Below are 15730 nucleotides of genomic sequence, written 5' to 3' on the forward strand. Positions count from 1 at the left end.
ATAGAACTAGTAATAGTGAATCTTTGGGTATTCATAAAACTGTGTAAAAAATAATGAGACACTCTGTGACATCAGTAATTCTAAATGTAATTGTTTGCTCTAGTCTCAACTCTTTGCTATTTTTAAAATGCATTTTTTTCCCCTCACAGAGGAAGTTTTTATGTACCTTAAAAATCCTTGAATAGAATAAGTTAAATGTTCTAGATTCCATGACATGTCTGCAATCTTTAAATAACCCTGTATCTTCCTGTGCCTTGTGTTTTTGCAGATATGGTCCGGAAAAAGAACCCCCCTCTGAGAAACGTTGCTAGTGAAGGCGAGGGCCAGACCCTGGAGCCGATAGATACAGAAAGCAAGATATCTGGAAAGAACAAAGAATTTTCTGCAGATCAGATGTCAGAAACTACGGATCAGAGTGATGCTGCAGAGCTAAATAATAAGGAGGAACATAGCTTGCATGGCCAAGATCCATCCTCTAGCAGTCAGAAGGACTTAAAAAGCTCTGTCCTGAGTGAGAAGGCTGGCTTCAATTATGAAAACCCCAATAAGGGCGGAAACCTTCCCTCCTTCCCACATGATGAGGTGACAGAGAGAAATATGTTGGCTTTCTCATCTCCAGCTGCTGGGGGAGTCTGTGAGCCCTTGAAGTCTCCTCAAAGAGCAGAGACCGATGACCCTCAAGATATGGCCTGTACCCCATCTGGGGACTCATTGGAGACAAAAGAAGATCACAAGATGTCACCAAAGGCTACGGAGGAAACGGGTCAAGCCAATTGTCAAGGCTCCAGCCCTATTTCAGTGGCCTCCAAAAACCCACAAGTGCCTTCAGATGGGGGTGTGAGACTGAATAAATCCAAAACTGATGTACTGGTCAATGACAACCCAGACCCGGCACCTCTGTCTCCAGAGCTTCAGGACTTTAAATGCAATATCTGTGGATACGGTTACTATGGCAACGACCCCACAGATCTGATCAAGCACTTCCGAAAGTATCACTTAGGACTGCATAACCGCACCAGGCAGGATGCTGAGCTGGACAGCAAAATCTTGGCCCTTCATAACATGGTGCAGTTCAGCCATTCCAAAGACTTCCAGAAGGTCAACCGTTCTGTGCTTTCTGGTGTGTTGCAGGACATCAATTCTTCAAGGCCTGTTTTACTAAATGGAACCTATGATGTGCAGGTTTGTGTCTGGATTGTGATTATCTTTTGCACAGAAAATAATGGGAATTTGCACACATACACACAAATTAGTAACTGGATGATAATTCTGACACAAGTTAAAGTCAAACTCCAGATACTGAAGGGCTAGCTTGGCAGGGCTAGCAAAAGAGCTTGACATGTAGTTATGCACCATCGCTCTTTCTTTCAAATATGCTTTCAGAATCAGGCTATTTAGCCCCTCATCATGGAAAATAACTCCCATATATCTCTTTTAAGGTGGGAAAGGCTATTCATGGAATTAGCACAGGTTTGTGCTTGTGGGGACGTAGTTGATGGTAACTTGATGTGTTTATAGTCTAATAATAATCATCCTTCTCATGCAACATGATAATACTTTAGGCTTTGGCTCATTTTAGATGTTAATGTTTTTGAGACAGTTTTTCTTCAGGAAGAAGGTTTTTCCTGTGTCTGAGATAAGGATTTGATTTCATGCTTAGTCAGAGGTCAGATTGGGTAGATTTGGGTCAGAGTGATGGCTTCTGAGATATACTCCAAGAAAGCCAATAGAATTATTAAAAGGTCGAAATTAGACTTTAGTTAAAAAGAAGTCAGTGTGATTATAACTATTAAGGATGCAAGAATAACCATGAATGTGTGTGTCAAGCAAACATTCCTTTCTGCATTTTAAGAAGTAGTAATGATGGATGAAGGCATTTAGTAGTAATTGAGATTTCTATTTTTCTTAAGACTGGCAGAGACTTTTCATGTACTTTTCTGTCTTCAGTTTAAATTCACATGTGAATTTATAGCAACAATAACTACCTTGTACAATAGAGTGAAATATAGAACTGAGTTTAAAGAAATGAATTTGTTTCATTTTAGTAGTTTTAGCATAGTTGAAATTCATCGTCATCTTGAGAAAGTATGTTTTCTCTGTTACAGTTCATAGATTTTTACTGTATTATTAGTCCAGAGGATTTAAAAACATATTAAGTTTAACATTAACCTTCTTTAGGAGTGATTAGAAGTACCAGTGAACTAATGAAATCACATCACACTTCTTTGACCTACTAAATCGCTTAAAATATCAGTCATTTTTAGCAACTCAATAGGCAGAGCACATTTGCTCTGCATCTCTCTATTGACCTAGTGCCAATTAAGAAAAGTAGGCAAGTGAGTTATAAATAACAGGTAGTGAAGACATTTAGCCAAAGAATCAGAAATTTCTAAAGTCCTTTACATGTCAGAATAGCAACCTTACCTCTTTAAGAGAGATACAAGGAACGACTCTTAAAAAGCTGGTTTCATCTTTATAGAGCGCTCTTAAAAATTCCATCTTACTTTGTGACTTTCCACAAATAGAATTATTTCTGTGGAGCAGCAAATTAAGCCAACATAGTTATTATGCATGAAAGCTACATGCTTTGAACTGCTGTCTTATTAAAGATCATTTCTCTGTCTTATGTCAGATTCACTCTGCTGTCAAACTATGATTGGAAAGCAAATAAGTGTTTTAGATAAAAGGTTTAGAAGTGAATAATGTCAGTATGTGAAATGGTGTTTTATAATTAGCAAGTAATATGATGTTAATACCTGGATTTCCGGCAGGAGTTTCAGTTGGTTCACTCTGGGGATGACTTCTGAGGGAAGCTGATGGAAGCTGTCAGAAAGGCTCTAAAACTAAGATTACGAAGGCCTATAGTTTGGAAGAATTCAGATTTTTAAACACAGCTTCGTTCCCCCAAACAGTTATTTGTTAGGTTCTTAGTTATTTATAGTAAAGTTTATGTTGGGTAGAATGAGCTGGACACTTTTTCTGGGCAGTTATTTGAGAAATAAAACAGATGTGTGAGCTCTCTGAGTTTGAACTAATAGAACTAGAAATAAAACAGCTGATCCTCGACAATGTTGTCTCCTAAATCCTTGCAAGTGCACAAAGAAGACAGAAGAATGGTAGGAAAAGGACTGAAGAGCATCTTCAGATCCATTTGGGTTTTTTTTTTTTTTTCAAAGAGAAACAGGGCTAAAAATAGGAAAAAGCAATCTGTGGGAAAAAGGGGTGATTCGTTCAAAGAAACAATTGGACTTAGAAACAAGTCTACAGTGAGTTAACTTCCTTTCATTTATGAAGAGAACACAGATACGCTTTTAGACCAATGCTATCTTAATTCCTTTGCTCATCTACCAGATGTTGATATAAAAATGTATCTGAAGATAAGTCACTCTTACTTTGATATCAAAATGATACTGAACAGTTCCCTGTGCATATCAACAGAATAAAAAACACTTTGGAACTCTCCCCCCTCTTGAGCCTCACATGTTTTCATGGTTGAAATGCCATTTGAGAGGCTCTTTCTTTGCCACTTTAACTATTTGGAGACCAAAAGCTGGAGTGTTGGGGAGAGAAAATCAGTTATTGACTAAATTCTTTAATGCACTCACGTCAGAAATTTATAGCAAGTTAATGGCTTATGAGGAATCTGATTGAGGATGTTGCTGAATATGTGCATTCCAGGCAAGTTATGGTCAATTTCAGGAATTTATTATATAAGTTTATAACTGAAGTGAATTGAATTAGTAGGTGAGTAATTCATTACTCTTTTTCAATTGAACTATTTTTAAAAATACCTTTCAGGACAGTTGGTGGTTAATGATAGATTTATGACATTTTAGGCGGGGGTTGGGAAAAAGAAACAGAAGCCTTTTTTATTTTTTGAGGACTTAAGAACTGACTTTGATCTGTATTCTGGTTTGACATGGAGGATTTTAAATAATTTAAACGGACTGCAAACACGATCTATACAATTGGAAAAGAAGAATTTAAACAACTTTTAAGACTTCCAATTTTATGAGCCAATTAATGGACATGCATTTTGTCAAAAGGTTGATGTCTCTATACATGGGTACTGACAATAGCCACTTCTGTGTAATTTTTATTACAAATAAGGAACTTAAATAACTACAAATTTGTGAGGAAAATAAAAGTAGTGTCAAGTATATCTTTGAGTTTGCACAGTAGATAGAGCCACAACTGGATAATGGGTGTCATTCTCAACAGCCATTTTAAAACTAGTACTTGTTTTTTTGAAGTCTTTTAAATTTAGAATCCTTACCCAAGGAAGATAAAAGAATAATAAGGCTAAAGGACTGATGATCATCTTTAGATCCATTTGGGTTTTGTTTTAAAAAAAATCAGAGGACTAAACACCCCAAAAACCCTCATCCCTGGAGTTATAGGATCTGCCCAGAAAGCAAAGATATGTGGAATCTTTACCCAGAAAAATAAGCGAACATAGACCCTAGCTAGAAAACAAATTATGAACAGGCTATTAATGTCTCAAGAATGTTTTTATTTTTTTTTCTTTCATGTTTTATCAGTGATTGTACTTACATGGTTGGCTTTTTGTTAAATAGTGGAGGTGAGTGATTGGTAAGGTCTTCTTTTTCCATAAGTTTTACTACCTGTATTCAGTCTTTGAGGCTCACTTATATAGGCCAATAATAATAGGACAAGAGTTTGAGTTCTTCAAAAAGTAATTACAGCTTTTTTTCTTTTTAATCTGCTTTATTATGCAGATATTTATACCATCATCGACTGAAAACCTGTGTTGTTAAACGTGGCCTTTGCTGTTTCATTAGGGCTTAATGTGCTTTGCATTAGGGTGTTTGCATCATCTTTATGGGGGAGCTCTTAGTTCTCAGATCAGGTTTTAAATGTCGGAGTCTTGTCAGGTGATGCTTCCCACGGGAAAGTTCAAACCATCCATGTTTATAAATGCTTTCAATGGCCATTGCATATTGTGCTTATTGTGAGCAAACCTGGTCTCCGCAAAAAAAAAAAAATAAATAAATAACTACCAGATAACAGCTCTTGAGTTCATTTTGGCTCATGATGAAAGTCTGCAGTCTCAGAACGATCTCACTGCTATCTGCCTAGTGACTATTTTTTGTTGGAACCAGGGGTTCTACATTTGTTTCATAATTTTTTTTATCACGATTGCCCAATATGTCATGTTAGAAACAGGAAGAACAGATTTTTAGAGATAGGAAGTCATTCTTTGTATCTTCAAAGTATTTATCTCTCTCTACAAGCCGTATTGACCCTTCACCTATATCAGTAAATTCATCTGAGGAGGGGATTGTCATTTGGTCTGGAAAAAAAAATGAATTCAAGGAAGATTAATCTCATGTTTGGTCTATTTTGCCTTCTCTTGGATCTTTTGAATGTTTTTACCTTGGAGTTTCCTTTGATCTTTCTAGAGGTGGAAAAACTGTTAGATTTCTTTTCTTTTCTTTTTCTGAATTCAAGACAATTATACCTCATAAAAACTAGTGAATGAGATTTATAGTAACTCATACTGTCTGTAGAGAATAGAACTTTTGATCCTTGAACCCAGACTTGTTTTCCCGCCTCTATGTCTTTGATAACTGGCCTGCATCTCTGTATTAAATATGCAAAACAAAACTCATTTTTCCTCTAAAATCATAATGCAAGAAGAACTTCTGGCACTTACCAAATTATTTCCCTTATCTGTGGAGGTGGCCTGGATAGTTAAGTGACCACCTGGAAAAGGAGTGGAGTTAAGCATCTTCTCTCATCTCCTTACCTGTGTGAAAGTTAAATATCTGCTTGTCAATTTTACATGCAGGTCAATATGATGAATATCCAGACCCTTTTGATTTCCAGTTTGCTATTTTTTAAAGGACATTTGTCACTTTCTTGAATGTGTCTTATTTCTCTTTAGGAACTGTTTAGACTAAGAATGCCTATCTAATCACAGCTAGAGGTACTCAGTTCTTTTTTTATGTTTTGTTTTGGGGGGCACACCCAGCAGTGCTCAGGGGTTACTCCTGGCTCTGCCTCAGAAATCTCCCCTTTCAGGCTTGGGGGATCATATGGGATGCTGGGAATCTAACCCAGGTCTGTTCCAGGTCAGTAGTATGCAAGGCAAACACCCTACTGCTGTGCTACCATTCCAGCCCTAGTTCTTTTTTTTCTTTTTTTCTTTTTTTTAAAGCTGAACAAAATTCTAATACTCCTGCCAACAGCTCTAACTGACCAGGTCAGGGTTCTTTCTTGCGAGATGAATCCTGCCCAAGGTCATGAATAGGATTATGTAAGGAAGGAATATAAGTATTAGCTTATTGAGAACTTTTAAATGATTGGCTATATTCTAGGAGTACCATCCTACTGCTTCCTTCTCTGATAGGCCTCTATGTCCTTCTCTGATAGGCTACCTGGTATGGCCAAGTAGCTTGGGGCAGTGTTAATGGAAATAGGCTTGAGGAACCCAGCATGTGGTTTACAGCATGTGGCTTATACCGTGTGGTTCTTACAAAATGTCTTCCCTCCTTATTCAGAGCAGAAGAGAAGCCTACCATGTGACCTTTATAAAATGTTGTCCTGTCCTGTTCAGAACCCAGGACCCCACATTCCCTCCTCTTCTTATGAACCTAAAGTCAAATTCTTGACTCTCTTTGAGGTTCCTCATCCTCGTCCCTGCTTCTGGGCACGTACTGGGACCTTAGCACAAGTATCTTAAGTGCATAGAGGTACTCAGTTCTTTTTTGTTGTTGTTCTTGTTGTTTTTTGGGAGGGCACACCCGGTGACACTCAGGGGTTACTCTTGGCTATGGCTCAGAAATTGCTCCTGGCTTGGGGGACCATATGGGACGCCAGGGATCTAACCCAGGTCCATCCTGGGTCAGCAGTGTGTAAGGCATATCGCTCCGGCTCTGGTACTTAGTTCTTAACAAAAAAATTCCATCTTTAGTTGGTCTGTTCTGCTAGAACCCTATCAAGTCAACAGATTGCTCATGTCCCTTTGTTTCTTGGGTTATTGTAATTTCAGCACACATGCAGATGTTAGAAATGCAGATCCATACACAGTAAGCTAATTTCAAAAAAGTTTGAGGGGAGAGTAGTTTATTTTATTTTTCTGCTTTCCCTTATGGAGTCAATTACCAGGAATCCTTCCCCATAGATAACTTGAATCCTTTATCATGTGATTCCAGAGTTTGCAGTATTAGTCATTTTCTAATGTAAACAAAACAGTTGGTTCAATTTTTTAATATAATTTTTATTTTAATTATAGTGGCTTACATATCGTTCACAGTTAAACATAAAATAAATTTCATTACTTTCAGTTTTCACCTTAAAATTTTTTCTTTTCTTTTTTAAAATTTTATTTTCACTCATTATTTTTTTTTAATCTACTTGCTTACAGACTCAAAATAGCACTCAGCAGGGGCTAGAGAGATGATATAGGGATTAAAGTGCTTGTTCTGTTTGTAGCTGACCCTGATTCAGTCCTTGGCACCAAGTATGGCAGTACATTGGTCCCTTGAACAAATTGTTACAGTGACCTCTGAGCCAGAAGTGATCACTGAGTACTGCCAGGTATGATTACCCTTGGAAAAAAACATACATACAAACCAAAATCCTCAGCATAATAATAACCAAAAAAAACCTCCAAAAATCAAACAAATCTCTCCCAAATCCCAGAATATGTTTGGATCCACAGTTTGGATCTAGTTGTAACAATAGCTCACATTTATTAAATCCTACTTATGTCCAGAAGTTGACAGAAGCTCCTTAAAGGTAGACTTACATAGACTCTGAGTTTGCCTGTTTTTTACAAGGAAGAAACAAGTCTAAAGGAGTTTAAAGGAAGCTGTCCAGGTTTACAGTTGCATCAGAGGGGTGGGGTGAGGGAGCATTTGTGGAAGCAACATAACCAGGGTATGTTGGTTACAAAAAACCCCAACCACTGTGACATCTGACCAGCTGACCTTCCCCAATACAGAAGTGAATATATAGAAGCTAGAAAATCATAGGAAGACAGGCCCACCCGGGTAAGACAGGAGACGGAATCCAGGGCTATTTGGTAAATATCCCAAGGATCATACATTTGTGATTTCTTTGAGGTTATTTTTTGTCCATTCTGTATCGTTGCCTTACTTGAACTTAGGCTTATAACTGAAATGGTTGAAAGAAACATAAATTTTGCCAACTTGAAAAAAAATATGATATTTTCACTGATCCTTTTGTTAAAGGAACTGGTCCAGATAGAGCAAGGGCCAAATTTTTGTGTAACCATTGAAGGGTACAGTGTTCTTGCCTTTTATTTGGTTTGTTTTTATTTATTTGTTTATTTTACACCTAGTGATGTTTGGATCTTTCTCTGGCTCTGTATCTGAGAGCACTCTTGATGGGTCTTGGGGGACTATGTGGGGTGTTGAGGATTGAATCCTGCTCCACAATGTGCAAGGCAAGTCCTTGACCTGCTCTCCTCACTCTTTCCCCTTCCTTGTCTTCTCAAATTAAAGCCACATTCTTCCATGTTTTTTATTTTAATTTATACTCCCTCATTTAGAGGACATTCTTTTAGGGATTCATTCTTTAGGAAATGCTGTGAGAGTTACTCGGTACCACCTTTGCTTGGTTTTTCTAGGAAAATTACGTATTAAGGAGATACACCTGGTTCCAGTTTATATTCTCCACTGCTCTGTAATTAAAGCTTTACTCTCTGCTGAAGAGGAAGTGTAGGAATGGGCATGGAGGCAGAGAGAACACTAGAATGCTTCTGAGGTGTCTGATTTGAATGCACCGCATACCCTGACTGTGCTTTCACTGGACTCTGAACGAGGGACCAGTGTGGGATCTTGGGGGAAGAGTTTGTAAATTGAGAAATAGTGAAACTGGCTAGCAGATCTTTAGGTTTTATTATTTTTTATAAAAATTATGTGTGTGAGGCAGTCTTTGAGCCATACCTGGTCTTGCTCCTGGTGGGTTTTGGACAGAGCATATGGAGTGCTATTCCAGGTTAGCCACATGCAAGGCAAGCACCCTATCTTGTCATACTATTGTTTTGGCTTCTGGTTCTTTGGTTTTGAGATGATCGGTTAATGAAAGATGAAGGAACATCTAGATTTTTTCTGGAATTCATGAAATAAACAGGGCTTTGTCCTAAACCCTGTTTCCCCAGCTGTTGGTTAGCTCCTCCTCCATAGTTTGTTGCTACTGCAAAGTCAACATCTGTAAAATGAAAATTGTTAGCTCCTTCCCTAAACTCTTTTTTCTCCTTGCTGTGCTTTGGACTCCCGTTTCCTAGAGAGGCTTGATGGAAAGAGTTAGCATGGGATTCTTTCTGCTATGCCGCAGACAACTGAGTAGTATGCCTACCGTTTTACTTTAGCTGCCACGCCCTTCCAGTTAATTTTCCTTTGACATTTTTACTTTTTTCTTTTTCTCCTCTTCTCAGTCACCCTCTTTCCACCCTTTTATTTCTTTTTCCTTTTTTTCTTTCCAATCCCTTCCCCCGCCTTTTCTCTGAACCATTGATCCTATTCCTTTCTTTTTTTTTTTTTTTTTGGTCACACCTGCTGATGCTATTCCTGGTTCTGCATTTAGGAATTAATCCTGGAACTGTTATGGGAATCGTTTGGGGTGCTGGGATTGAACTCAGGTAGGCCTCAGCAAGGCAAGCACTCTATCCTACTTTACTATCCATCCAGCCCCCTCATTTTTAACCTTTAAAAATTCTTTTACAAAGGGGCCAGAGAGATAGCATGGTGGTAGTGCATTTGCCTTGTATGCAGAAGGCTGGTGGTTCGAATCCTGGCATGCCACATGGTCCCCCGAGCCTGCCAGGAGCAATTTCTGAGTGTAGAGCCAGGAGTAACCCCTGAGCACTGCCAGGTGTGACCCAAAAACCAAAAATAAATAAATTAATTAAAAATAATAATAAATAAAAATTCTTTTTACAGTTTAATCTTCCTATGATTTGTAGGAAATATAGTTCTACTATCTATATAAATATACACACTTCAATAAGAAAGTGGCTAAATGCATCTCTCTCAACCATTTTCCTTAACAATTCTAAAAGAACTTGTGCTATTTCATCATTAAACTTACTCCTTTTGTTTCTTGTACCTAAAAATTTTATCCATGTTCTCTGCCTTTGAGGCTCATCTCAAATGCTCCCCTGTATGTCAGTGTCATCAACCACCTTTTGGATCCCTTTGCTGACCTGCCACTGTAGGTGAGTCTTTTCATTCTATTGTCAAAGAACGTGGTCCTTTCTCTTTGATGAAGCAGGCTTCTTACAGTGGTTATCTCTTGCCTTCTGAGCTTTCTGTACTGCATCCCATGTTCTGGGACTTTAGACTCAGTGACTTCTTTGTGCCTCCTTCATGCAGGGCACACAGTAGGCACACATCACAGAACCCTTCCCTGGAGGAAATATTTTACACACAGATTCCATTAAGACACTCCTTAGAGGTCTTGTCATTTTATTTTTATTCACAGTGAGCCTGTAATGACAAGTCAGATGCAGGAGAGCAGTACTATGGGTGATGTGCATTGCTTTAAAATCTACTCATGGGGCTGGAGAGATAGCACAGTGATAGGGCATTTGCCTTGCAGGTGCTAACCTAGGACTGACTGTGGTTGGATCCCCAGGCGTCCCATATGGTTCCCTAAGCCAGGGGCGATTTCTGAGTGCAGAGCTAGGAGTAACCCCTGAGCACCACTGGGTGTGACCCGAAAATAAAAAAAAAAATCTACTCACATTGCATTTTCTGCTTTGTTTTAGATTTTCCTGTAAAAGATGAGTTTTCTGTCATTCTCCATCTTGGGGTTCACCCATCTATTAAGTCAACACTTTCCCCTCTGGAGCAATCCATGTTCTCTCTCTCTCTCCTTTCTCTTTTTTTCTCTCTACAAGTTTATTGAAATAAAATGGTTTTACTTAAAAATGATTATTTTCAAATTAATAAGACTGATTTTTATATTTGATTGGTGTCCAATCAAATTGATAGGTCAGATTCCAAATTACCATAGAAACTCAAATTTAATATTAAGCTGAGTAAAATGAGGAAGTTTATTTGGGATTTAAAAGGCTGATTATAGGGGCCAGAACAATAGCATAGTGGGTATGGTGTTTGCTTTGCAGGCGGCCAACTGGGTTCTATCCCTGACATCCTATATAGTTCCTGGAGCCTGTCAGGAGTGATTTCTGATTGCAGAGCCAGGAATGATCCCTGAGTGCCACTGGATGTGACAAAAAAGGGAGGGGTTCATTATAAAAATAGCAGAAGTAAGAAACAGAGCATTGTTTTCTTTAAGTAAGAATATCAAAACTAAGAAACACATGGAACTTTACCCTGAAATTAGTCCCTTATGCCAATTTTAAATGTATTCCCCCCATTAATTGGCTCTTATAAATACAATTAAGAAAGGTTTAATTGAAATTATTCTAGTAACACAAGAAATAGGCTGTGATAGCAGGCGATTGAGATGATTGCTATCTAATTAGATGGATTACTGAAATTTTTAAACACTTAATTTCTGTCACAGTTATATCACTGAGGCACACTATAATACAATCTTTTTTGAAGCTCTGTGGAATGCAAACTGTTCACTATGTAGATTAGCAGATTAATTCTGATTATAGTTATTTTCAGCTAAGATTTACTCTTTGCCTTTGAGATTTCAATTTTTTTGTAACATTGGTATTTGAGCAGTAATTTTAGAAAACCTTTCCTTTTGTGTTGTGAAGGTCTCAGTTTTTTTTTGTTTTGTTTTGACTATCAGCCCATAACCTCAAGTCCTCTTAAATTAGTAACCCTCCTAATTGTCTCTGTTACTATCAATTATAGTACTTGAAAATGAACCACATCTGAGGCCGACTTTGTGTTCAGTTCAAACAACTCTTTCTGTTCCATTGAAAATACATGTGCTCGAGTGTCATTTTTAGACTTCTGAGGCATTTTTAAAAAGCCTCTTTCCTTGGACATGTTATTTTTGATATTATTCTTATTCATCTTGGTACCATAGTATTTGGAGGAAAGAAATCAATTGAGATGAAAGACCTTGGAAAGAACCAAACTTTGATATTTTAAAATGTCTTCAGCAAAACATTCTTGTCAAAAGACATGCAGATCAGTTTCACTAAATAAAAAACTTAATGGAACATGCGACATGGAAGAGATAGTTAGAATAAAATGCCACTATGGATCCATAGTCAGAGAAAACAATTTAAAATATTTCTCTTTTCACAGGTGTGTTGGGTGTTTCTCTACTACTCAAATTCACAAGTGAATGGCCCATTTTTTTTTTTTTTGCAAAAACATACCTATTGTCTTTTATTTTGAAGAAACCTAGATATACATTCTCTAGAGTCTGTTATTATGGGCCATAAATTACTACCACTTTCTTATACAAGTCACTTAGGGAACTTGTTGAAACATTTTTATCTGTGGTGACCTCTCCGTAACAAGTTCATTCATTTCCTCCGAATATACAGTGAGTCCTGATTAATTCCAGAGATGAACAAAATACTATCTTTTGGGGAAGGAGGACAAACAGGAGAACCGGCTTTATAATACCTGAATCAAAATCTGCCTGTGATAGCTAAGGATACTGGGAGTAGCAAGTTTATGAGTTTGTCACTGAATGACCTTCATCACTTCCCCTCTATTTAATCTTTTTATCCAACTGGCAGGAGAAATTCAGTTAGTTCATTTTATTTAATAATAAGCCTATTCATAAGAATAGTACTGTAGAGGGTGCTGCCTAGTATTGTATTTAGTAGCCTTATGCACTTAGTTAAATTTTAGTTAATTAAAATTAAATTAATGAAAATGAATATGACTACTTAAATTTAAAAAGTAATTCCGTTGCACTCACCTTATATCAGGTTCTCATTGTCCCCCACGCCCCCCCTCACCCCCTCTCCCCACACACATGGCTAGGAGCTAAGTGTTAGCTAGGGCAGAATAGAAAATATTTGTCATCAGAAATTTCTTTTGGGCTGGTTAGATCTAAAGTTTGCAAATCACTTTTAGATGTCTTAGTTCTTGATACTCACAATAGTCCTATAAAATGGTAAGTTGGAGAATATTATTTTTATCTACAAAGAAGAGGAGGAAGTAAAATGCCAGGAGTTTATTAATGTATCTTCTCACAGAATTTAGCTTATTTAGCTTAGAATTTGCCTGCAAATTCAGGCAAAAATGCAAATAAAGAGACACACAAATAAAAGCTTTTAAATTTTACACTTAAGTTTTAAGTTTTCTTCTTAAATATAATAATTTAAATAATAATAAATTTTTAATAATTTAAAAGCAGAGATATCTCTTAGCTTATTTACTATCGTATTCCAATATCTTCATAGAAATTGGTGCAAGCTAATTTTTGAGTGGCTACTAAATGGCTGAATGAATAGATAAAAGTTTTGTTCCAACAAAATTAGCACACTTAAACATTTTTAATAGAATTTGTATAATGTGAGTATTTAAGTGAAAGGGACTGCTAGTTCAAAGGGCTATCATTAAAAATTTTTAATAAAAATACATCTTTATTCTTGCTTGAATATACTTTTTATTATAGTTCAAACGAAGAATGCTGTTTTTTCCTACTCTTTGCTGAGTCCAGTCATTTGAAAAGTGAAATATTTTTCTGAATGTATAGGTATTATTGTTTATTTGGGGAGAGGACAAGCATGGTGGTGATACAGACTTACTTTTGGCTCCGAGCTCACAAATCACTCTAAGTGGAGTGTAAGGGACCATATGGAAGGCTAGGGAATTGAACCCTGGCTCAGCCATGTGCAAGACAAGTGACTCTACCTGCTGTACTCTGACACTAGGTATTCTTTTATTTTTTAAAAAAATATAGAAGCAAGTATGAAATTCTCACAAATGCAACCTTTAAATCTTCTTTTTGAAAGGAAAAGAACTGGACATAGAAGTTTTTCTTATATCTTCTAAAATGTGTAATTCTAGTAATATGTTAGCATTTAATTATATATACATATATATATTAAATATAATACTAACATAGTTTACTGCTACTTGTAAAGTAGGAAAAGTTGAAAACCTTTAGAAGTCCTTGACAATGAGATTTTTGTTTTTCTCTTTATGTGCTTGGTCATTTGTGAAAAAGCTATCAGTGCTATGAGGGTACATTTCAGCAAAGAGTATTTAATCATTCAAAGTTTTCTAAAGACTAAAATTTGAGGGGCTAGAGGGGTAGAGCAGTGATACGGAGTTTGCCTTGCAAGTGGCTGACCCAGGATAGACCTAGGTTTGGTCCCGATGTCCCATATGGTCCCCTAAAGCCAGGAGCAATTTCTGAGCGCATAGCCAGGAGTAAACCCCTGAGCGTCACCGAGTGTGACCCCAAAATAAACAAACAAACAAAACGAATAAAATTTTTGGGCTGGAGGATAACACAGCGGGTAGGGCGTTTGCCTACATGTGATGGCTGACCCAGGAGGGATGCAGGTTTGATCCACAGGCATCCCATATGGTCCACGAGCCTGCCAGCAGTGGTTTCTGAGCACAGAGTCAGGAGTAACCTTTGAGTGCCATTGGGTGTGGCCCCAAACCAAAATTAATTATTTAGCTAATTAATAAAAGAATAATTTAAGTAGCCAATGTAAAATCTATAACTGCTTTTATATTAGTTTAGGTTTTACTTCTAAACCCAAATGTTTTACTGTGGTATTTGTGCAAAACGAATTTAATTTGATGATATCTTTACCTAATAGAAATTGTTTTTTACCTGATTCTGTGACTCTTAAAATGCTCAAAGATTAGAAGTGGCCTGTGGAACTGAATCATTATTTGATTTTATTCCAAAATCATGTTTCAGAATTTCTTAAGACTTTATATGCTTTTTATATATTTCCCTTTCAATGTGAACATGGAAAGAACTTGAGATTGGACAATGGTTAAAAAAAAAAAAAAAGCCAAAAAACAAAGGAATAGCGATGCACTCTAGTTTCTCAGGAATCTCTGTTTTACAAGTAGAAGTTCAAACATTTTCTGTTAGGAATCTCTGGGGCAGTCTGTTAGCCAAGATAAGCCAGTGTCTGCTGTTGGCATTCTTTGCTTTTATAGGAGAAGAATAATTTCTTTCTGCATTTGCCTCTATTAGCTCAAGCATAAGTTTCTGACAAAAGGCACCTGAATTAATGATGACACCTTATTTCAATGCTTTATTATGAAAGCAAGATTTTCCCTTATCTTCAGGGAATTTGGAAGTAGATGGAGGAATTTTGCAAGAGTATGCTTAATATTTCAGTGAATGTTTTTGTATTTATGGTTTTTGCTTGTTTGTTTGTTTGTTTGTTTGGGAGTCAAAATATAGGTCAGTGCTCAAGAGAGACCCCTGGTGGTGTTCTGGTTGATCATAGATAGTGTCAGAAATCAAACCAGGTTTGGCCATGTTGAAGCCTTACCTTACCCACTATACCAGCTGCCTGATCACCAACTTTGGATCTCTTTAGTCATGGAAGAATTGGGTTATGGTGGCAAATTTAGTGTACAGGCTAACTCTGAAAGCCTCCCCCATCTGAGGATTTATCTAGTAGCTGAATAAGACAGACATGCCTATGTCCTTAACTTCCATTTTAACTAATCAAACATTGACAGATTAAATGATTTCAGTGTGCTTGACATGGTATATCGACACAAAAGAAGTATTACTCTTTTGAGAAAGTTTGTGGGAGACCTTCCCATGTTTCATGTTGGATTGCTTCAGTTACTATCATAATACC

At 37.1% G+C, this 15730-nt stretch overlaps 1 protein-coding gene across 1 annotated transcript in view; it reads left to right on the forward strand.

Annotated features, from left to right (window-relative positions):
- Nucleotides 1-264: 264 nt before the first annotated feature.
- The window catches only part of TRPS1 (transcriptional repressor GATA binding 1), a 190729-nt gene continuing 175263 nt past the window's right edge, over nt 265-15730 (forward strand). The window contains exon 1 of the mRNA XM_049773547.1: nt 265-1182. Within this exon, the coding sequence (XP_049629504.1) occupies nt 271-1182 (912 nt within the window). The 5' untranslated portion in view covers nt 265-270. The remainder of the gene's footprint in view (nt 1183-15730) is intronic.

This window comes from Suncus etruscus, chromosome 5 (genome assembly GCF_024139225.1).
Source record: "Suncus etruscus isolate mSunEtr1 chromosome 5, mSunEtr1.pri.cur, whole genome shotgun sequence".
NCBI classification, from domain to species: Eukaryota; Metazoa; Chordata; class Mammalia; order Eulipotyphla; family Soricidae; genus Suncus; species Suncus etruscus.